Below are 24,169 nucleotides of genomic sequence, written 5' to 3'. Positions count from 1 at the left end.
CGGTCGGGTTTTCTTCCAGCGACCCAGTTCATCATCGTTTTGCCCGTGCGCTCCCCTCCCCCCCCACCTCCGCCCGCAAGGGTGCATCGGAAGTCGCCCAGGATCTCCAGCTCGCAGGTCTTCTTTGCACCGGGAGGCGGCAGCGGCAGGCACGTCGGGACGCTTTTCAAGAGTCTCGGCACCCAGAGGCGGCAACTGGGCCGCTCCGGGTAAGGCGCAGGCAGGCAGCGATAATGGACGACGGCGGGCGGGCGAGGGAGGCTCTTGCTGCGGATTGGCAATCTAGTTTTTCGTTTTCATCGGCCGTGTGTCCTCCAGTCAGGACCGGCTTAGGGCGACCCTAATAGGGCTTTCAAAGTATCCTTGAGATCTTTTAGCACTTATTTTGCCGGTTCCACGCCCCCCCCCCCCGCGCGAGTTTCCATAGCCGAGCAGAGACTCAGATCCGGCCTCTGGAACCCTCGTCGATCACTTTGCCCTTTAACAGTCCAAAAGGGGTATCTTTTTATTAAATATTGTTAAAAGCACTTAATTTAGGATAGAGCGGGGAAAACGCTGCGCTGCCCGCTCCTCACCAGACAGCTGCATGCATCTTGGCCAGCAGCTACTTTTCTATCGCCTTGGCATAAATCAGGGTTTTCAGATTACTACAAATCGTACCGCTTCTCTCAGAAGCCTGAATGGGGCAAGTGCTGGGAGTTTGCTTTTTTAAAAAAATTAACTGCGCCACCTTTGTTGGACGGCTGCGAACAACGAACTGCAGGAACGAGCGAGCGAAGTTGCCACCATCCTCTTTTGTATACTTACTGCTTTTGGCTTTAAATGTTGTACTTTAATTGTCTAAGCCGGCTTACATCCTTCTTCAGGAGAAGGGGGGGGGATAAAAATATTTTAAATAAATAAATCATGTAGTGTGTCCCTGAATTAAAGAAGAATTTGTTTGTAATGAGGGAGTACTGTATATGTGGTGTGGTAAGCTCTTTCCAGGGAGGGGGGGGGGACAATTTTTAAAAAATAATCGGAATAACTCTGAAGAAGTTATGATCAACGTAAAAGCCATCTGCTGTGCTTTTCTTTCATACCCCTTTAATACTATGTGGCAATATAAACATAGAGGCTGGAAGGAGGAGAGTGGGCAGAAGGTGTGTGTGTGTGTGTGTGTGTGTGTGTGTGTGTGTGTGTGTGTGTGTGTGTGTGTGTGTGTGTGTGAGTGTGTGAGTGTGTGTGTGTGTGAGAGAGAGAGAGAGAGAGAGAGAGAGAGAGAGAGAGAGAGAGAGAGAGAGCAGCAATAAGGCCTGAAGTTGTGCAGTCAGCTGAAACACAGCTTCACGTGGTAAAGAAGCATTTACTTTGGTTTCTGAAGAGAAGAGCAATACCAGCGTAGTATCACAAAAAGGATTGTCAACCTACAGGAATCTTCATAAGTCTGGGCATGACATTAAGAACAAGAAAGGTCATCATGGCTAGATGTACAATGCCAGGTCCTTCTGTTTAATGCAAGATTCCTTCCTTCCTTCCTTCCTTTCAATGAGGTTTTTGAGCTCTCCTTTGACATGAGAGATCGTCATAGGTTTGGAAGGGACCTTGGAGGTCTTCTAGTCCAACCCCTTGCCCAATACAGGAGACCTCATACCATCCTCTCTTTCTTTCTTTCTTTCTTTCTTTCTTTCTTTCTTTCTTTCTTTCTTTCTTCCTTTCTTCCTTCCTTCCTTCCTCCCTCCCTCCCTCCCTCCCTCCCTCCCTCTCTCTCTCTCTCTCTCTCTCTCATGCCATTACTCTTGAAGCTCTGTACATTGAAGCATGTGGCTAAGAAGCCAATGGAGTTCAAATACCTATCGTGCTTCCTGGGGGAAGCCAGCTGAGGTCCCACAGGGCATGTGTGGTTTATGGGATTACATGCCCTACAACCTGTGAGTCTTTGGCCAAGCTGCATGATCCCAGACCACTGCCAGAAGCAGGGACTGATAAACCACTTCCGAGTGCTTCCTACCTAAAAAATCCTGTAAGATTCCTGTAAATTGGAATCAACTTGACAGCCTATCATGTTTTTTTAAAAAATTAATCTCCCAGTCGGTACGGCCAACGGCCTTGTTGGCCAGGAGTTCTGGGAGTTGTAATCCAAAAATGTAAATTTTCCAAGCTCTGTTCCAGATCTATCCTCTTGTGGAGTTGGGGAGGAATAGAAACAAGCCACATGAGTTAAAAGAGGCAGCCCTAGCTTTTTCCTTCAATGATAATCTAAAATGGATGATGTGCCTACTTGTTGTGACTTTATAATCCAGCCCAATTTTACAAGGGTCCATTGACCACCTTCTAATTTGGGGACCAGAAAAGGGGATGTGATGAGAGGCTGGCCACAATATGTGATCTGCCAGGCAAATCCTCTTCAGACAGGAATGGTCTCCTTGGGTGTAACAGCAGGGAAACACTGGAATCAAGGCAGTATGGAGAGTATCCTGGCATAAAGAACACATGTTGTGAAACAATACATGAATGAAATGGGACTGTCTGTTTTGTACAGAACTCTGAATATTTGCATCTTTTAAAAGGACAGAGCAGTAATCATGTGTGAAGAAGGAAAGGCTAACAGTGGGGATCCTACTGCTAATGAGAAGAGTGACTGCAATGGGAACAGTAAAAATGAACCAAAGGCTTCTGAAAATACAGAACTGATGATTGAGCCCTTACAAGGGGCAAAACCACGTGGTAAGCTAAGTTTGTTTTCTCGTGACAAATTTTATTGGGACAGAGACGACAGGACATGTTTCTTTTTTCTTCGGAGCATTGAGGGAGGTTTGGGAAAGAAATGGCTTCTGTACTATGTTTATCCATCTTGCTTGTCCGCTGCCTGCAGTCTAAAACCTAAGTTCCAGTGACTCTCAAGGAGGAAGAGTGAGACAAAGGATTCTAGAATCTAAGTTTCCTGCTTCTGTCTGTCTCCATTTTCTCTATCTGTTCTTTGTGTTCAGTGGACCGGAAGCCGATAGGTTCATCCAAATAGGTTGGCTAGAAGTCATACCCACTTTCCCCACCAACAGGACAGAATCAAGTATGATCACAGAAAGAAAAAAATACTGGCTTATTCTTCAGATGTGTGTTCCATGTTCAAGGGTTGCATCTCTGAGCCTACTTATTGCCAGCTTTCAACCCGCTTTTCACTGCCTCTCTTTTTCCTGATAAGCACCAGCTGCCACTGGTTAAGGGCACATGTCTCCAATCTTCATGTCTCATGAAGGCTTTCCACACAGTTTAAAACCCTCAATAACCAGGCTTTCTGATAAGCAAACATTGCTTCAAAAATCGTGCAAATCCTTTGTGACAAAGAGGTAGCAGTGAGTGTGTGTGATAACCCCAGGAAACAAAGTTTCTTGAAATCCACTTTGAACCCACTACCCTTCTTTTCTTTTTAACAACAAAAAAAGAGGTTTGTATACACCCTGTGAAATTAGCTTTTGGTATGTACAGAACACCACAGCAGGATGATTTTGAAGACTGCTAATAATAGTGGCTGTTGTGGGTTTTTCGGGCTCTTTGGCCGTGTTCTGAAGGTTGTTCTTCCTAACGTTTCACCAGTCTCTGTGGCCGGCATCTTCAGATGCTAATAATACCTCATTATTACATGAGTTATTGTTGGAGAGATAAATAGATGAGTTGGGGGGAGAATTGCAATAGGGAAGGGTAGGATAACATCAGAAGATCTAGGGACCAAAACCGTACCCCAAACAGCCACCCATCCCATGTATTTCTAGTTACCATATGGGGGTGTGAAAGATGGACAAGAATAAAAAAGCTGAAAGGAAAAAAATGATTCATTTGAAGTGTGGTGCTGGAGGAGAGCTTTCTGGCCTTGGACTGCCAGAAAGATGAACAAGTGCGTCCTAGAATCTAGATCAAATCAAGCCTGAAAACTCTCTGGAGCTAAAAATATTGAAAGTGAGGTTGTCCTAATTTGGGCACTTCATGAGAAGACAAGTTTCTGGGAAAGGTGGAAGGCAGCAGGGAAAGAAGAAGACCAAATGTGAGATGGATTGATGGATTTTATGTTGTAAGCCGCCCCGAGTAGACATGGTCTAGAGGGGCAGGGTATAAATAAATAAATAAATAAATAAATAAATAAATAAATAAATAAGATTGACTCCCTAAAGGAAGTCACAAACTTCACTTTGCAAGACCTAAGCAGGGCTATTGCGGACACGACATTTTGGAGACTGGTTTTCCACAGGGTCGCCATAAGTCAAAGATGACTCAATGGCACATAATAAGAATGTCATAATGGCTGGAATCCAGTTGCTTATTGTAGTAACTTGCACTAGAGTTCACCCACTGAGTCAGCAGGAATTTGGTGAGTCAAGTGTTCACTAAGACAAGAGCACTTTCTACTCCCTCGTGTCAAGCCGCTGAATTTACACCATACCAGGGAACAAGCCAAGTTGGCCTTAAAGGCCTGGCTCACAGTTCAGGGACATTTCATGCCTCTTCCAGTAGCAGCTCACTAATTCCTTCTGTCCATTTGGTTCAGACTCAGAGGAATGAAAGAGTGGTGAATTAATCCAACTAATATTTAGCACCTCGTTTCTTCGCAGGAGTGGAAGTTGGTTAATTCTACTGTCTGGACAGTTTGATGGCCTTCTCTTCTAGCAGTGAAGGATTAAAATGAATCTGAACTAGTTTTCTGTAACTTTGTAGGGCGTATCCAGAGATTCTCTTTCCTTTTTGCCTCCTCATAGGTCACCTGTGTAGGGTTTTTTTTTTTTGTTCACTGAAATGTCATGTTTTCAGAGGAGCACTGCAGTTTACACAAGGTTTAGAATTGTGGTGGATAACCTATTTCAGAGGTGGAAGTTTGTGCTATTGCACATCCATGTGCACGGACTGCCGGTAGCACCAATATATTTACTTATTATTTTATTTATTTGTTACATTTCGAGCTACCTCTTTGTCCAAGCAGCTCCAAATGGTATACACAGCTCTCCCTCACCCCTAACCTTTCCTTCACAACAGCCTTGTGAGGTGGGTCAGGCCGACAATGAAAGACTGACCCAGGGTCACCCGCATAGCTTTGCGACAGAGGGGAGAACTAAACCTGGGTTTCTTCCATCGTTGTCTCTTGTTCTAACTGCTACATCACACTGAAGTGATGAATATAGCTCAGAGTGACAGCTGTGCACTTTTTCATGAATGTACATGAGTGGCACAACACGTTTGCTAATACACAGGATAATTTCCCGATTTTGGAGCACCTGGTGTTACACGCATGCACATAGGCATGGCCAGTTGAGCATGTTCTAATGCATAACAATTGTATGTGTGATTGCAGCGAGCTACACTAAACATATGTTTGTGTCTCAGGTTGTGGATGGAGAGCAAACCTGAGGGAGATGCCATTTTGGAAACGTGTTACAATAGTCGGTGCCATCGCTTCTGTTGTCTGTGTCATCACTGCTTTGGTTGTCTGGCCTGCCACTGGTGAGTTCTCAACCCTCTTCTCGATCCTCCTCTTTGACTGATATTTTGCAGTTTCTGCCTCTATGTCTGCCTGTCACTGGGTCTGCATAGAGTTTCCCTCTGCACCTCCAGCCTGGCTCTGGCTGCCCTGCCACAGCAGCACCAGAAGCAGCAGCCACACCCCGTCCAGCAGCCCTGGGAAGGGCCGTTGGATGGCAACTACCAGCACGTTCTCCTTGATGGGGTGGTCTACTCCCCTTCCATGCCTGATGCTGCTCTTGTGCTGGGCTGGGGGTAGCTGGCTCACCCTGCCCACCAGAGAGCCTTGGCAGGCAGGGACATTGGAGTGGCAGTGGAAGGGGGGGGGAGAGAGAGAACAGATGGATGGTGCCACCCTGGCCAACTCAGTGGCAAAACAGAGTGTGGGTGTGCTCTGGGGCGACCACCCCTCTGCCCCTTACAGTACACCGCTGCCTACAACTCATAGCTAAAAGGTCTAACATATACTATAAAACAATCACAGCCCATTCTAGACAATAAAATAAAAAGTAATTGCACGTACGCTTCAAAGATAAAATCCCAACTGTTGTCTACTAGCAAATAGATGAGCTCCTCTATTTCTTGCCACAATATATGTGTGCAAGCAACACTTACAAAACTCATTACCAGAGTTAATAAGATAATTGACTATTTTTAATATGTGTTTAGTTCTTTTTAAATATTTGTATACTCACTGTTTTCAACTTTTAAATATTGTCTTTTAATTGTTATAGGCCACCTTGAGTCCTTTTAAGGAGAAAGGAGGGGTAAAATATATTAGTTAGTTAGTTTAGTTAGGCATCCTTCAGTCTCGAAAGACTATGGTAACGTGTTCTGTATAGAGGACTTGGAACAGCGTCTAGTGTGGCTGAGGAGGCCGATTCGAGAGTGACAATCCCTTCCACACTGAAGACAAATCCAATCTGTCCCCTGCCCAGCTCCCTGATTTTGCTCCTTTTGTGACTTCCTCTTTGCCTTGGCCTGCTGGACAAGGGTCTCTTCAAATTGGGAGAGGCCATGATGCAACGCCTGCCTCCAGGCTGAATGCTCAGATGTCAGGGTTTCCCATCTGTTGAGGTCCATTCCTAAGGCCTTCAGATCCCGCTTGCAGATATCCTTGTATTGCAGCTGTGGTCTCCCTCTGGGGCGATTTCCCTGCACTAATTCTTCATACAGGAGATCCTTCGGAATCCGACCGTCAGCCATTCTCACGACGTGCCCAAGCCAACATAGATGTTGTTGTTTCAGTAATGTATACATGCTAAAAATTCCAGCTCATTCTAGGACTACTCTGTTTGGAACTTTGTCCTGCCAGGTGATACCAAAAATCCGTCGGAGGCAACGCCGTACACAAAGGGTCCAGGACTCACTGCAGTACAGGAGTGTGCTCAGGACACAGGCTCTATAGACCTGGATCTTGGTATGTGTCATCAGCTTCTTATTGAGCCATACTCTCTTTGTGAGCCTAGAGAACATGGTAGCTGCTTTGCCAATGCGTTTATGCAACTCGACATCTAGAGAATGTGTGTCAGAGATGGTTGAGCCAAGGTACACAAAGTCATGAACAATTTCCTAAATATATAAATATATTTATTTATATACATATTAAAATATTTATATTTATATACATATTAAAATATTTATATTTATATAAATATATTTATATATTTATATATTTATATATATTTATAAATATATAAATATATTTAATGGGATCCCTGTATCCCATTTCATTTGATCCCCACCCTCCCAACCATATACATTATATGTATAAACCTGTGGTCTAAATATTGTGTTCCTCCATGTATCTGAGATAGTTGTTTTGAATCCTTGAAACCTCAAACTGTGAAACGAGTCCGGTAGTATTCTGTCATGAGATGTTGGTTCTTGTTTAGTTTTTGTTACACACATGTAAAAGTTATACATTTTTTCCAGATTTTCTTTTTCATTCATTTCTAATGATCAGCAATGTTAATGTGTTAGAAATGAGAAAAAAAAAGCCTTCACAGACTGACTACTTTATTTCTGTTACTTAGTTGTGATCATGAACAAATCCTCTCCAGATCCTTGTCCTTCTGGCTGGGTTAAGCATGAAAGAAAGTGTTACTATTTCTCCAAAGCTGAAAGTGATTGGGACTCCAGCCAAAGAACTGGTGCTTCTCTGGCCAGGATTGACACCAAGGAAGAATTGGTGAGAGTCTTTGTAACCATGTAAAATATGCTTGGTTGATACGTGCCCAATGGTGGAAGGCTCTAATGCAAGATAAATTTCAATTGAAATGGTCCCTACAGACCGTTGTTATTACATTCTTTCTTCTTTTTATACAGCCTTGATGCCTCAGTCTCTAATCCTACTTAGGCATTACTACTTACTGTTTTAATGAGCATGCAAGCAGGAGAGCTCTTAGCCTCACTCTGTTCCACCACTCTCTTGACATACAGTGGTGCCTTGCTTAACGACGATAATCTGTTCCAGGAAAATCGCCGTTATGCAAAAACATTGTACAGCGGGGAAAAAACCCATTGAAACTCCTTAAACGTGTTCCAATGGGGTCAAAACTCACAGTCCAGTGAAGATCGTCCATAGGGCAGCCATTTTCATTGCCTGTCTTACGAGGAATCCGTCCCTAAACACAGCAGAGAGCCATTTTGTTTACCCGGTGGCCATTTTGAAACTGCTGATCAGCTGTTGTAAAATCGTCGTTTTGTGAAGAATCGGTTCCCGAAGCAGGGAACTGATCATCGCAAAGTGAAAAAACTCCATTTAGACCACTGTTTTGCGATCGCAAAAAGATCGTCATAATGCAGTTTTGTCGTAATGCGGGGCAATCGTAAAGCGAGGCACGACTGTACAAAGTGACACACCTGAAAAGGAGAGGTTCCTGTTCAGAGGAAGGTTCTCTTTACTGTCCATTTGGAGTTCTGGCTTGTGTGGAGAGCCTCCTGGTGAACAGGAACCCCTCCTGTTTAGATCCATTGAGAGGAACCATGATTGCATTGTTGTAAGAATTTGATACTGCTTTGACTGCAGTGACTTCATCATATTGCATCCTTTGATTTGTGGTTTGGTGAGGTATGTAGAATTATCTGCTAGAGAGTTCTTGTGCAGTCTCTTGAATGACATCAGAGACCATAAATGACAGATCCCAAGATTCTGTTGGATGGAGAGCTATGACTGTTATATTTTACATATGCAGGCAGGTATAAGTATAGTGGTGCCTCGCAAGACAATGTTAATTCATTCTGTGAAAATCTCTGTCTTGCGAAAACATCATCTTGCGAAATGCGGTTCCCTATTGGAATGAATTGAAATCTAATCAATACATTCCAATGGGGGAAAAATCATCACCTTGCTAAAACCGTCCATAGGAAAAACCGTTATGCGAAGCATGGACCCAGCTGTCAAAAACATCATCTTGTGAAAAACCGTCCCTTTAAAAAACAGTTTTGCGAAGCACGGACCCAACTGTCAAAAACATTGTCTTGCAAAAAACTGTCCCTTTAAAAAAAAGTCTTGTGAAGCACAGACGAAACATTGTCTAGCGAAAAGCGCCCATAGGAAAAACCGTTTTGTGAAGCGCCACAGCGATCGCAAAAACCATCGTCTTGCGGATTAATCGTCCCGCAAGGCAACCGTCTTGCGAGGCACCACTGTACTAGGATTCTGGGCAAGATGTCCAAACACAGAGGTAGACTGATTTTAAGTTTGTAGGATCCACTTATTTATTTATTCATTTATTTATCAGAATCCTGTGGTCCAAAATCAGAATTAACAGACAAATCTAGGATGGGGAGCCTTTACATTCTTGTTAATGTTTAAAAAATAGCTAGAAATCAGCATCACCTGAAGTTCCATCTATTAAATCTGATGTACTTTCTGCCTTTTTTGAATAATTTTTTTATTGCACTGTGGACATTATCATGTTTTTAAACAATTCTGCATGCAATGCTAATCATGCAGTTTGCACTTTTTAGCAGACTTGTCTATTGTGTGATACACCTCTGTGATTAGTGTCTAGCTGGTCTTGTGATATCTAGAGGTAGGGAGCAAAATCTTTTCCAAAGAGCAGCAAATAAAATTAAACAAAATGCCAAAAAAAAAAAATCAGACAAATATTCAATTTGTTATTCATGGATTATTACCAACTATGTTTACAGAAGATCAACATGAGTAATAGTAATGTATAAATCAATTCAAAAGCTGATTAATCTTCAAAACACACAAGAGCTGTAACAACCTTTCTTTCAATGACAGGATTTTATTGTTTCCAACCTAAAGTATCCATATCATTGGATTGGGCTTCGACGGAAGAACAACCAAACTTGGAAATGGACAAACGGTTCGGAATACAATGGCAGCTTGTAAGTTCTGTGCTATCTTTAGACCCCATTTGCATAAATTTTTAGGGCAATATTTCCTTTTACAAAATGTGTTTAAAATTGTGCTTTTTATAAAATTGTTTATAGATTTCAATTCATATTTTTCTTTAAAGCGTTAAGGTATTTTTTTTTTCAAAAATGTTATCAAATATTATTAAATGTTCAAAAATGTTATCAAAATGTTCTGTTATCAAGAGTCTAGATAACAGAAACCCAAAATGTAATTTCTGACATTATAGATAACGGCCTAATAGTAATAATTTGGTTGTTGTTGTTTAGTCATTAAGTCATGTCCAACTCTTCGTAACCCCATGGATGAGAGCACGTCAGGCCCTCCTGTCTTCCACTGCCTCCCAGAGTTGGGTCAAATTGGTAGCTTTGATGACACTGTCCAACCATCTCATCCTCTGATGTCCCCTTCTCTTTCCAGGGAGTCTTCTCTTCTCATGAGATGGCCAAAGTATTGGAGCCTCAGCTTCAGGATCTGTACTTCCAGTGAGCACTCAGGGTTGATTTCCTTCAAAATGGATAGGTTTGTTCTCTTTGTAGTCTACGGGACTCTCAAGAGTCTCCTCCAGCACCACAATTCAAAAGCATCAATTCTTTGGCGGTCAGCCTTTTTTATGGTCCAGCTCTTACTTTCATACATTGCTACTGGAAAAACCATAGCTTTGACTGCGCGGACCTTTGTCGGCAAGGTGATGTCTCTGCTTTTTAAGATGCTGTCTAGGTTTGTCATTGCTTTCCTCCCAAGAAGCAGGCGTCTTTTAATTTTGTGGCTGCTCTCTCCATCTGCAGTGATCATGGAGCCCAAGAAAGTAAAATCCGTCACTGCCTCCATATCTTCCACCTTCTATTTGCCAGGAGGTGATGAGCCAGTTGCATGATCTTAGTTTTTTTTGATGTTGAACTTCAGACTATTTTTTGCACTCTCCTCTTTCACCCTCATTAAGAGGTTCTTTAATTCCTCTTCACTTTTTTCCATCAAAGTGGTATCATCTGCATATCTGGGGTTGTTGATATTTCTTCCAGCAATCTTAATTCCAGTTTGGGATTCCTCCAGTCCGGCCTTTCGTATTATGTATTCTCCATATAGGTTAAATAAGCAGGGAGACAATATACAGCCTTGTCGTACTCCTTTCCCAATTTTGAACCAATCACTTGTTCCATATCCAGTTCTAACTGTTTTCTTCCTATACCACATATAGTTTTCTCAGGAGATAGATAAGGTGGTCAGGCACTCCCATTTTTTAAAGACTTGCCATAGTTTGCTGTGGTCCACAAAGTCAAAGGCTTTTGCATAGTCAATAAAGCAGAAGTAGATGTTTTTCTGGAACTCTCTGGCTTTCTATATAATCCGATTTGGTCTCTAGTTCCTCTGCCCTTTAGAAATCCAGCTTGTACTTCTGGGAGTTCTCGGTCCACATACTGCTGAAGCCTACCTTGGAGGATTTTGAGCATAAACTTGCTAGCGTGTGAAATGAGTACAATTGTATGGTAATTGGAGTATTCTTTGGCACTGCCCTTCTTTGGGACTGGGATGTAGACTGATCTTTCCAATCCTCTGGTCACTGCTGACTTTTCTAAACTTCCTGGCATATTGGGTGTAGCACCTTAACAGTGTCATCTTTTAAGATTTTAAATAGTTCAACTGGAATGCCATCACCTCCACTGGCCTTGTTGTTAGCCAGGCTTTCTAAGGCCCACTTGACTTTGCTCTCCAGGATGTCTGGTTTCAGGTCAGCAACGACACTATCTGGGTTGTCCGGGATATCCAGATCTTTCTGATATAATTCCTCTGTGTAGTCTTGCCACCTCTTCTTGATGTCTTCTCCTTCTGTTAGGTCCGTACCATTTTTGTCCTTTATCATGTCCAACTTTGCACAAAATGTTCCATTAATATCTCCAATTTTCCTGAACAGATCTCTGGTTTCCCCCTTTCTATTACAGTGGTGCCCCGCATAGCGAGGTTAATCCGGAATGGATTAACCCTCGCTATGTGAAAACATCATTAAACAGATCAAGAAAACCCACTGGAACGCATTAAACATTGTTTAATGCATTCCAATGGGCCCCAAACTTACCGTTATGCGATGTTTTCCCCATCGGCAGCCATTTTCGCACCCTCGGTAAGCGAGGGCAGGGCACGAAAACCCTGCGCGCGGCCATTTTGGAGCCGCCGAACAGCTGATTGTCGGGCGTCGCAATGCGAAGATCGGTAAGCAAAACCCTTACCAGTCTTCGCAATGCAATTTTCGCCCATTGGGGCCATCGGTAAGCGATCGGAAAAACCTTATCGCTATGCGGTTTCGTCGTTATACGGTGCGCTCGTTAAGCGAGGCACCACTGTATTTTCCTCTACGTATATCTTTGTACTGTTCATTTAAGAAGGCCCTCTTTTCTCTCCTTGCTATTCTTTGGAAGTCTGCATTCTATTTTCTGTAACTTTCCCTGTATCCCTTGCATTTTGTTTCCCTTCTCTTCTCTGACATTTGTAACGCCTCGTTAGACAGCCACTTTGCTTTCTTACATTTCCTTTACTGTACAAACAATGTCATGAACCTCCATCCGTAGTTCTTAAGGCATTCTGTCCACCAAATTTAGTTCCTGAAATTTGTTCTTCCCTTCCACTGTGTATTCATAAGTGATTTGATTTAGATCATACCTGACTGGCTCAGTGGTTTTTCCTACTCTCTTCAGTCTAAGCTTGAACTTTGCTATGAGAAGCTGATGATCAGAGCCACAATCAGCTCCAGGCCTTGATTTTGCTGACTGTATTGTGCTTCTCCATCTTTGTCTGCAGAGAATATAATCTATCTGCTTTCAATATCGCCCATCTGGTGATGTCCATGTGTAGAATCACCTCTTGTGTTGTTGGAAAAGAGTGTTTGTGATGACCAGCTTGTTCTCTTGACAAAACTCTGCTAGCCTTTGCCCTGCTTCATTCTGAACTCAGAGGTCAAACTTCCCTGTTGTTCCTTTTATGTCTTGACTCCCTACTTAAGCATTCCAATCCCCTATAATGAGAAGAACATCTTTCTTTGCTGTCAGTTCAGAAAGCGTTGTAAATCTTCATAGAACTGGTCAATTTCAGTCTCCTCAGCATTGGTGGTTGGTGCATAAACTTGGATTACTGTGATGTTGAAAGGTCTGCGTTGGACTCATATTGAATTCATTCTATCATTTTTGAGATTATATCCCAATACAGTTTTTCCCACTCTTTTCTTGACTATGAGGGCTACTCTATTTCTTCTAGCGGATTCTTGTCCACAAGAGTAGATACGGTAATTGTCTGAACTGAATTTGCCCATTCCCATCCATTTTAGTTCACTGACGCCCAGGATGTCAATGTTTATTCTTGCCATCTCCTGTTTGACCACATCCAGCTTACCAAAGTTCATAGATCTTACATTCCAGGTTCCTATGCAGTATTTTTTGTTTGCAGCATTGGACTTACCTTTCACTTCCACGCATGTCCGCAGCTGAATATCGTTTCGACTTTGGCCCAACCACTTCATTAGCTCTGGCGCTACTTGTACTTGTCCTCCGCTCTTCCTCAGTAGCATGTTGGATGCCTTCCGACCTGAGGGACTCATTTTCCAGCATCATATCTTTTAGCCTTTTGTTTCTGTCCATGGGGTTTTCTCGGCAAAGATATTGGAGTGGCTTGCCAGTTCCTTCTCTAGGTGGATCACGTTTAGTCAGAACTCTCCACCATGACCTGTACTTTTTGGGTGTCCCTGCACAGTATAGCCCATAGCTTCTCGAATTACTCAAGCCCTTCGCCACTACAAGGCAGCAATCAGTGAAGGGGACTAATAATATTAGAGAGAGAGAAATAAAGCAGAATTTTGTGCTTGAAAATTCAGTCTTCAAAGGAATTTTGCACTTATGTCCTGAAGATCAGTCATAAGACCAAACAAGCTGATTAACAAAGAAGGACTAGTGAGAGATGGTCTTGTGTGACATTCACAGATAATTAGCACTGAAGGATTTTTCTCTTTGTCTAGAATGTCTCTTTCTGCTCTCATAGAGTCATAGAATGACTGAGTTGGAAGGGGGCCTATAAGCCCATCAAGTCCAACCTCCTGATCAATGCAGGATTCCAAATCAAAGCAAATCTGACAGACGGTTGTCCAATTTTCTCTTGAATGTCTCCAGTGTTGGAGCACTCACCACCTCCTGAGTCAAAAAGATCATTTATCATACTGCTTTAAGAGTTAAAAGGATTTCCCGAATATTCAGCTGAAATCTGCCTTTTGGTAACTTGAGCCATTACGTGTCCGGCATTCTGGGGTGATCAAGAATGGATCCGGCCCCTCCTCTGTATGACTACCATTCAGGTACAGTGGTGCCTCACTTAACGGGTGCTCCATTTAACAACGAAATCTCTTAGCGATTACTTTTTCGGAGCGTTTTTACGATTTGTTTAATGATGGTCCCTATGGGCGATTTTCTCTTAGCGATGGTTTAAATGACCTCATGTTTGCTGTTTTTTAAATGTTTAAAAACTGTTTAAAATGTTTGAAATCATAAAGTGCACTTAATAAACCCTTTATAAACAAATTTGACTTTGTTCTGACTCTTTTTAAATTTGTTGTTGTATTTCCTCCCCCCCATTGAGATGCATTGAATAGGTTTCAATGCATTTCAATTGGGGAACCACGTTTTGCTTAGCGATGTTTCCTATGGCAATTTTCGCTTAAGGACGGCAATTCGTTCCTATTGGAATGGATTATACAGTTTTCAATGCATTTCAATGGAAAACCGTGTTTTGCTTAGCGATGAAATCGCTTAGCAGCATTTTTTTTGGAACGAATTAACATCGTTAAGCGAGGCACCACTGTATTATAAAAGTACTAGCATATTTCCTCTCTGTCTTCTTTTCTCAAAGCTAAACATGCCCATTTCTCCAGTCTGTCCTTGCAGGGCTTGGTTTCCGCTCTCCTGATCATCCTTCTTGCCCTCCTCTGAATCAACATCCTTCTTAAAGTGTTGTGTCCAGAACCGGACACAGTACTCTAGATCACTGGTTCTTAACCTTTGTTACTCAGATGTTTTTGGACTGCAACTCCCAGAAGCCTTCACCATCAGCTCTGCTGGCTGGGGTTTCTGGGAGTTGCAGTTCAAAAACACCTGAGTAACAAAGGTTAAGAACCACAGCTCTAGATGAGGCCTAAGCAGTGCTGAATAGAGGGGAACAAGTATCTTGAGGGGCTTGGAAATTATACTGTACTTCTGTGAATGCAGTCTAAAAGAGCATTGGCTTTTTTTGCAGCCACATCACGATGTTGGCTCATATTCAGCTTGTGATCTACAACAATTCCAAGATCTTTCTCACTTGTAATGTTGCTAAATCAGGTTTTCCCCATTTTGTAATTATGCATTTCTTTTTTTCTCTCCACGTAGTAGAGACTTCTTCAATTGTGCATTTGTTTTTTCTCCATGTTGCAGAACTTTGCACTTAATCCTCTCATACACAGACACATTGTGGTAGGGAATTATTACCTGGTAGAGTACTCCACCGGTTATGAGATCCATTTTAAAGCCCCCAAAAAGGGTGTCCTGGATATAAGTTGATTTGGCTCCACTCAGGAGTGTAAGGAAGGGCCCCTTTAAATACACTAGCCTGGAGGTGGCAGAGGTAATCCACACACCCACACCATTAACACACACACACACATACATACAAAATATCTGCTCCAATATGATACACACGCTGCAATAAAATGTACTGCAATACAAAAACCAAAACATTGGTTATCCTTCTAAGCTGTTTTTTGTTTTGTTTTGTTTAAAAAACTGTTCAAAGCACATGGATGAAATCGGGGGAAACTTCAGAACAAGTCTAATGCTTAATGCAGGTCTCAATGTGTATGGATTCTGTGTACAAAGACATGGCTCTGGGTGACAAAAACATCCTTTCCTGGCTCATGAGGCCTAGGTTTCAATTCAATGAGATTAACATCTTGTATTCTCTTTTTACATTGATTAATGCTGCCAAAGTTATCCAAAATTATGTATTTTCAGTTTCAAAACAGCAGTTCCGTCTTCGTGGTTTCTGTGAATGCACACAAATGGGTTTAGACTGCGCCTGCGCAGGACTCTTCGGAATGTTCTAGAGCAGTGGTCCCCAACATTTTTCAGTAAACAGACTGTCTGGGGAAGGCTGGGCACTCCCTGCGCTCATGCACATGCATGAACAAGCATGCACACTTTCTCACACAAGTGCATGCATGACCATGTGCCTGTGTGCATGTGCAAATGGAAGTGCAGTGCTTGCACAGGTGCACATGTGATCATGCATATGTGCAAACAGAGGTGTGGCACTTGTCTGGGCACGCATGCTCATGTGCATGCACAAATAGTGCTGCAGCACTCACATGGACATGCTGGAGCGCATGCACAGGAGCAAACAGGCTGTGTGGGGTGAGTGTGTGTGAGGGGTGGGGCAGGTCTGTCTTGGTGGCCAGTCCAACTCATACCATGGACTGGCACCGGGTCACGGACCGGCGGTTGAGGACCTCTGTTTTAGATCTTAAATACTGGTCAATAGAAATGTTTCCCTAAGGTGCACATGTTCTGCCCGCAGTACCTCAGTTCCTTTTTGCTGCCGCTGCAATCAGACTACTTCTATGCCTAGAGCTCTTTCAATTAGTTTTAAAATTTTCTAGTTTTGATCTCGGTCTGGCTGTCGTTTGCAATTCTGATCTGGCTATTTGATTTGGACTGTTTGACTTCGTTTCCCGCTTTCTGAATCAGCTTCATTGTTATTGGTTTGAATTTGGACTGGTTATCGTTTTGGCTTGGATTACGAATCGGACCTCATTATCGGATGTATCCTTTTGATTATCTCACCTATCTTGATTATCGGATTGTTCTTGGACTGCTACTGATAAAGCCTCCTGTGAATCTTTTTCCCCTTCCCTGTCCCCTTCCCTGTTCCTATGCACTTTCATAGTATTTCATAGTATTGTTATGAGGAGGAAATGACGAGTAAAAGAGCCATGTCCTTGAGCTCATGCAAGAGAATGTAGGATTAAAATATGACTAATAAATAGGAAGTTGGAGATGCATGGAACTGAAAGCATCAAAGACAAAAACAGGCCAGAGTAAAATTCCAGAAGAAGACATGTTGAGGGCTGAAAAGATGGAATGAAAAAGTGTGGGTTGGAATAAACTTTGATCCCATTCGCTTCAGCCAACAGAGGTGAGGAATAAGGCTGCTGCCTTCCAGATGTTGTTTGATTATACTTGTCATCCCTGATCATTGGCTATTCTGGCTGAGGCCAATGGGATCAAAGCCAATAACATCTGGAAAGCTACAGGTTGCCCCATTTTTTAAAGTAATGGAATCTCTTGCAATGTCTGTGTGGTGTGTCTTGTAAGAATAAATACTGTATGTACAGCACGGTCAAGAAAAACAATGTTTATATATTGCCCTAGAAAGACATTTTTGGAAGCTCTTATAGAAGTGAGTAATGAATGGAAGAAGTGAAAAAAATTCTTAAGGTTAGGAGATTCCCTAGAATCTAAGCTAACCAATGCGTAGATGTAGGACATAGGTTTAAAATCTATTAAAGTGAGGGGCCAGTGGATGAAAAGAGACTGGTTGCAGGGGACTTCTGTGTGCTAATAAATGTAGGAATGGAGTAGAGGCACATCACTTGAACAGCATCTGTCTGATATGGAATGGAATCTAATCTAACCAGTCATTGTCTTTCTTTTCACAGGTTTCAGTTTGGAGCAGACGGAGATTGTGCCTACCTGAATGATGTTAGTTCAAAGGCTAGTTCGACCCGGTGCAGATCACCACGATACTGGATATGTAGCAAATCACTGAGCGCTTTCTAAAACAGAGATGCCAACTTCCAGCCAGGTCTAAATACCGGTGTGGGTCCTATGTTCAAAAGAGTGATACCTGCATATGCACAAAAATAATTTAAGAGTAAGAAAGACTTTTAGGTGCAACCAAATAATGTAACTTTTGATATTAGAAGGTTTCTCTTGTTCCTCACCTTCCACCCATTTACAGTGGTGCCCCGCATAGCGACGTTAATCCGTTACAGGAAAAACGTCGCTATCCGAAAACATCGCTATACGGAATAGAAAACCCCATAGGAACGCATTAAACTCTGTTTAATGCATGCCTATGGGGGGGTAAACTCACTGCTAAGTGGGAATCCGCCATAGGGCCGCCATTTTAGTCGCCTCAGTAAGTGAGGAATTGGCGCAAAAACGCTGCGGGCGGCCATTTTCTTCATCCGGTGGCCATTTTGGAACCGCCGATCAGCTGTGCGAAAATAGGGCCTTTGGGAGGACCACGGAGGAGGGCTCCCCCACAGTCCTTCCAAAGCACCCGCCGGCATTTTCCCCCAGATGGCCGGCGGGCGCTTCAGAAGGACTGCGGGGGAGGGCTCCCCACGGTCCTTCCGAAGCGCCCGCTGGCATTTTCCCCCAGCTGACCGGTGGGCGCTTTGAAAGGACCGTGGCCGCTGTCCTTCCGAAGCTCCCGCCAGTCAGATGGGAGGAAATGGGGCCTATGGGGAAATATCACAAAGCAATGTTTCCCCATAGGGAACATCGCAATGCAATCGCTTTTGCGATCGCAAAATCCACATCGCTATGCGGATTCGTCGTTAAACGGGGCGTCTGTTAAGCGAGACACCACTGCTTTGAACTAACAGATGGCCAGGCTTAGGAATGTTGCCAGAACACAGGGTGAAGATACTCGAAACATAAAACCAGCAGGGAGTTGGAGATTGAAAGCCATACATTTAGGCCCAGGAAGGCAACATGAACATATCAATAGACAAGGAAGATGGAATACACTTTCTTCCAGACATTGAGGTGCATCTCTAAGGAAGGTCAAAAGGGAATTTGAGCATCTTGTGTACAGTGGTGACTCGCAAGACGAAATTAATCCGTTCCACGGTTAATGCCGTCTAGCGAAAATTTCGTCTTGCGAGGCACGGTTTCCCATAGGAATGCATTGAAATTTAATTAATGCGTTCCTATGGGGAAAAGAAGCCCCAAAACAACAAAAAAATTAAAATAAAGCCACTTACCTATAGACTGAGCCCGGCTCCTCACAGTGCCTTGGTAGCCCCAGAACAGCAGGAAAAAGAGCGCGAAACAGCTCAGAGCCAGTATCCAGCAGGGAGCTGGCAGCCATTTTGTGCTCTTCTCCTCCAGCCACTCCCTCTCCCCGCCTCACAGCTGATTGGCGCAGGGTCTTAGAAGCTTCCCTGGGCTTGCCCAGCAGGTAAACAGGCAGTGGAAATGTACCGGGAAGCCTCTGAAAGCAGCGCTTTGCTGGGAGTGGGTGGGTGGCAGGGGCAGGCCCGCCCCCCATGCACCCCTGCACCCCCCGTGGCAAAGCGCCACTTTCAAAAGCCTCCCAGGTGCTTTTCCACTGCTGAACAAGCCCTGGGAGGCTTCTGAAAGCAGTGCTTTGCCGTGGGGGGGGCAGGGTGGGGTGGTGGTGGTGGTGGGCCTGCCCTGACACCCACCCACCCCCTCCTACCCATCCACCCCGCGGCAAAGCGCTGCTTTCAGAGGCTTCCCTGGGTGCATTTCCACTGCCTGATTACCTGCTGGGAAAGCCTGGAGAAGCCTCTGACACCCTGTGCCAATCAGCTGTGAGGCGGGGAGGGAGGTGGGAGAGGAAAGAGCACACATACCCCGCCCCCCCCAAGCAAAGCATCACTTTCAGAAGCCTCCCCGTGCTTCGTCTTGCAAAACAGGGCCACAGGAAAAATCGTCGTGAGGCACCAAAACCTTCCCCGGACCCATTCGTCTAGCGAGTTTTTCATCCAGCAAGGCAGTCATCTTGTGGGGCACCACCGTATATCCATAGGACACCAATAATTTTGTAACCTTGGCATCTCTACCCAACTAGGTTTAGGATTTGAACTTCAGGACAATGTGGACCAATAGTATTCTAGAATTTTATGGCTCTTTGTTATGTTATAAAACATCTGTACACTGTATTTTGGAGTCTTCCCTGGCTTTAAGAAAAGTCCCAGCTAACTTCATTTTGAATTCTGAATAAAGTTGGACTTTGGTTTAGCTGGTTGAGTCTTATCTGACCCCTTGCCGGAGGCCAAAACCAGGAAACAGTAACCATGTTCATTCAGATCAGCATATTGGAAAAATTAAAGGGGGGGGGGAGATTGGAAGACAAAAAAAGTTAGCAAATGATTCGAAGAAATGGATACACAAAAGTTCACACAAAAATAAATGAGCTACTCTTTAAAGTATAACAATACTTTGCCTTTATTTCTCCTTTTCTCTCCCCCCCACATTAATTGTGAGACTGAGAGTAACACTCAGGGTGTTACTCAGGGTGTAACTTCTGTCTCTCCTAACCACCCTTATAGAAAAAAACAAGACATATAAGTTTGAGGGAAGAAACAGCAAGGGGTGATGTTTTGGTGGAAAAGGAGGAGAACAAGAAGGAAAATACAAGAGAGGGAGAGGAGGAGATATGCTAGACGAGAGAGAAGAGGGAGGGAAGAAGGAGAAACAGAGTGATGTAGTGGAAATACAGTGGTGCCTCGACTGACAAGGATAATCCATTCCAGGAAAATTGCTGTAGAACGAAATCCTTGTCAAGCGAAAATTTAAAAAACCATTGAAACGCATGAAAAACCGGTTAATGTGTTCCAATGGCTAAATACCTCACCGTCCAGCGAAGATCCTCCATAGGGTGGCCATTTTCTGCTCCCTGTCTTGCGAAGAATCCATCCTGAACACAGCGGGGAGTCACTTTCTACAGCCGGTGGCCATTTTGAAACCGAACAATCAGCTGTTTTCTGATCATCGTATAGTGAATTTTTCATATTTAAAAATCATTTAGCGATCGCAAAAGTGATCACAAAAACACATCGTCAAGCAATTTCCTCGTCTAACAAGCGGAGCACCAGTGTAGTAGAGGAAGAACCTTGGATGGGACAATGGGTTGAGTTTAAGGTGCCCAGAGAAGGAAAACATATACGGACCCTCCTTACTGAGGGGAGACCGAGGAAAGGAAACAGTGTAGAGAATATAAAGCATGGCTGGAAAGTGAGTCACAGAGACGAGCGAACAGGAGCTGTGTGGAAACCTCTGACCAATCTCGTGGGAGCAGCCCCTTCAGATCACAACTGAGACAAAACCAAGGCAAGAAAGTGTGGGAACCTCTCTGGTGAGATGGGTTTACCATCCAAGTCAATGATGTTCAAGAACAATATGCCTGATGTCTCGGGCTCTGTCCTTAAATAGGACCAAGATATTACTGTTTCATCTCCCCTCTCATTCAAGGAAGATTATTCTTGTTATAAAACTGTTAAAACACATGACTTGTTAAAACCTGAAATAGAAGAAATGACTCTAAATCAGGCAGTTAACTTGTTGGACAAGAAACACATTTTATTTGATGTTTGGTTTGTTGGGTGCTTCTATACAAAAGAAAGTCAGGAGGTAGTGAGTGCAGGACAAGATCACAAGACTCTACTACTGGGGTCCCCAACCTGCAGTCTGTGGTCTTGTGCCGGTCCATGGGCTTCCCAGGACTGGGCCGTGGAAACGGATCTCCACCACCCCATGCATGCATGGTGGGCGTGTGACACTCGCTGATGGGCATGTTGTGCCCACGTACATGCACGCAAGCGCAATATGCACCCTGCACGAGCATGACATACCCCTCAAGCATGACACCCCCCCGAGTGCAGCATCCCCCCACGCATGGAGCCCGCAACCGGTCCACAGTTCCAAAACAGTTGGGGACTGCTGTTCCTGTTCATAGCACTGTCATCATGGAAAAACCAGTGTTTATTATAAAAAAAGCACAATTTTTTTTTTGAAACATCAGACACAGAACACCAGTTTACAAGTAGTGGTATATCTTTTGACAGTTGCTTAAATGTACTAAAACAGTGACAAAGAATACAGAGGGTGACTTTATTACTTCAGGACTGCCCCAACATTTCATTTTCCTGTCTTCATTGAGACTTTCTGCCAGTAAGATGGAGTCCTCTACTTAACTTAAATATTTACTTGTTTATGTTTTTTTCACTAATTTTCACTCGTCCTTCATCTGAACTTAATCTGGCTTTCTGTATGATATGTTCTGCCCACAGACTCAACAGATAAGGGGATAAAATACAATCTTGTCTGAAACTTTTGCCAATAGGAAACCATTCTGTCTTTCCATGATCTGTTCTAATGGCAGCTTCTTGTCCACCGTACAAGTTATACACCAGGACAATCAAGTGCGGAAGCACACCCATTTCTAGCAGACAAACTGTAGTTTTTCATGAGCTACAATTATCACATGCTTTGCTGTATTCTGTAAATCATAGATTGGTCTTGTGAAATGCTTTAGTGCGCTCCAGTAGCCAATGAGTATTTGCAATATGATCTCAGGTTCCTCTTCCTTTTTGAAATCCAGTTAAACACCAGGCATTTCTCACTACATATAAGGTAAAAAGCCTTTGCTACGACATTTTACTGAATTCTTTCGAGATGTTAAAAGGTAAAGGTAAAGGTTCCCCTTGACAATTTTTGTCCAGTCGTGTTCGACTCTAGGGGGCGGTGCTCATCCCCGTTTCCAAGCCATAGAGCCAGCGTTTTGTCCAAAGACAATCATCCGTGATCACATGGCCAGTGCGACTTAGACACAGAACGCTGTTACCTTCCCACCAAGGTGGTCCCTATTTATCTACTTGCATTTGCATACTTTCGAACCACTAGGTTGGTAGGAGCTGGGACAAGCGACGGGCGCTCACTCCGTTGCGTGGATTCGATCTTACGACTGCTGGTCTTCTGACCCTGTAGCACAGGCTTCTGCGGTTTAGCCTGCAGCGCCACCATGTCCATTTTTGAGATGTTAGCCATCTTGTAATTTCAGCAGACTAAAGAGAGGGCTACTCTGCTCTCTGTGCCCACCCAGGTCTGGGCAATACAGGCCAGATCTGCCCCCTCATCTAAAAAAATGTGGGGAAGTTGCTGTGGGGCAGCCTGCCCAGGAAGCGTTGACGGCCCGCCACCAGCTTGCCGTCGCCCCACCCAGGGAGAGCGGCTGATCCTGCTGCTTCCTGCCTGGCCGCCTCTTTCCGGGCGGCAAAGGTGGGCTGGGCCGGGCTGCATGGGGCACTGCTCTTCATCCGTGGAAGAGGTTCCAGGAGGGCGGCTTCCCTCCTGGGGCCTCCCCTTGGAGCCTCACTCCTGCCCTTGCAGCAGCGGCTCCGTCGCTCCTGGCGGCCCTGCCCGGCAGCCCTCGCCTCCTCCTTCTCCGTCAGGAGAAGCATCCCCTGCCACTGGAGCCCCGCTTTCCTCACCGATGGAAAGCGCTCAGGAAGGAGGGAGGGGGATGCGCCAGCCTTAGTTTCAAGATGCATCCTGGGCGGCTGCACATCGGTGAGGGAAGTGGGGCTCTGGCAGTGGGGAATGCTTCCCCTGCCGCAGAAGGAGGAGGCGAGGGCTGCCGGGCAGGGCCGCCAGGAGCCACGGAGCCGGCGCTGCAAGGGTGGGAGCAAGGTCTGGTTGGAAAGAATGGACTGTCGGCGGGCTAAGTGGGGCCTCATTTCCACCCTTGTAGCGCCGGGTGGAAATGAGCATTGAGTGTTCTACTTGGTAAATCTGTAATGTTTAGTGCAGGCAACCAGGCTGCCCAGATAGTGTCTGAGGAAGTGGCTGCGTTATGTCTCAGCCTGATGCCCGTTACCGGGGGGGGGGGGGGCAGCATGGTCCTTGCACAGTCCTAAGGCAAGATGATACCTTTGCTGGACCACTAAAAGAATCACAACCATAAATGAGCTTCTGACCCCTCCCCCCTTTGAGAATACCTTCCCCCTTTGAATTCCTGCCTTGAGCAGGGGGTTGGACTCGATGGCCTTATAGGCCCCCTTCAAGCTTCATTACTGTATGATTAATCCAGCTGGACACCACAGAGGATGGTGCAGAAAATACACAAAAGTGTCAAAAATCATGGCAGATTCCTTTTTTAAACAGCAGCAACAAGACCCACGTTTCAAAATAGGGCCTGCAATCTGAAGGGAGGAGTGTGGGTTTTCAGATTCGACTTCTGGTGGTGTAGATTGGAGCAAGTTCTCCGAAACTGCTGGACAAGGATGTTATTGTTGTGTGAGCTTTTCTAGATGTCAACCCATGTCTTGCTGCATGAAAACGTCCACTAGATGACGGTAGTGCTTCGTGTTTGCAGGACAACCCCCTCCCTGCTCCCTAGGCAAAGCTTGTTGAAGACGAAACATGTCTCCTCTCTTGTTACTCCGCTCCCTCCCCACCCCCAACTCTGAGTAAC

At 44.4% G+C, this 24,169-nt stretch overlaps 1 protein-coding gene across 10 annotated transcripts in view; it reads left to right on the top strand.

The window, feature by feature from the left end:
- The window catches only part of LOC110069874 (C-type lectin domain family 2 member B), a 73,090-nt gene extending 53,155 nt beyond the window's left edge, over nucleotides 1-19,935 (top strand). For 9 of the 10 annotated variants that reach the window (XM_078388725.1, XM_078388722.1, XM_072989146.2 and 6 more), the window contains 6 exons: nucleotides 2,550-2,706; nucleotides 5,350-5,466; nucleotides 6,800-6,904; nucleotides 7,521-7,675; nucleotides 9,740-9,846; nucleotides 17,598-19,935. In XM_078388725.1, coding sequence (XP_078244851.1) covers nucleotides 2,565-2,706; nucleotides 5,350-5,466; nucleotides 6,800-6,904; nucleotides 7,521-7,675; nucleotides 9,740-9,846; nucleotides 17,598-17,718 — 747 coding nt within the window. In that variant the 5' untranslated portion in view covers nucleotides 2,550-2,564 and the 3' untranslated portion in view covers nucleotides 17,719-19,935. The remainder of the gene's footprint in view (nucleotides 1-2,549; nucleotides 2,707-5,349; nucleotides 5,467-6,799; nucleotides 6,905-7,520; nucleotides 7,676-9,739; nucleotides 9,847-17,597) is intronic. The other variant, XM_072989151.2, reaches the window with a different exon arrangement.
- Nucleotides 19,936-24,169: the final 4,234 nt, after the last annotated feature.

This window comes from Pogona vitticeps, chromosome 2 (genome assembly GCF_051106095.1).
Source record: "Pogona vitticeps strain Pit_001003342236 chromosome 2, PviZW2.1, whole genome shotgun sequence".
In the NCBI taxonomy this organism is placed as follows: Eukaryota; Metazoa; Chordata; class Lepidosauria; order Squamata; family Agamidae; genus Pogona; species Pogona vitticeps.
This window is presented reverse-complemented; position numbering and strand designations above follow the sequence as displayed.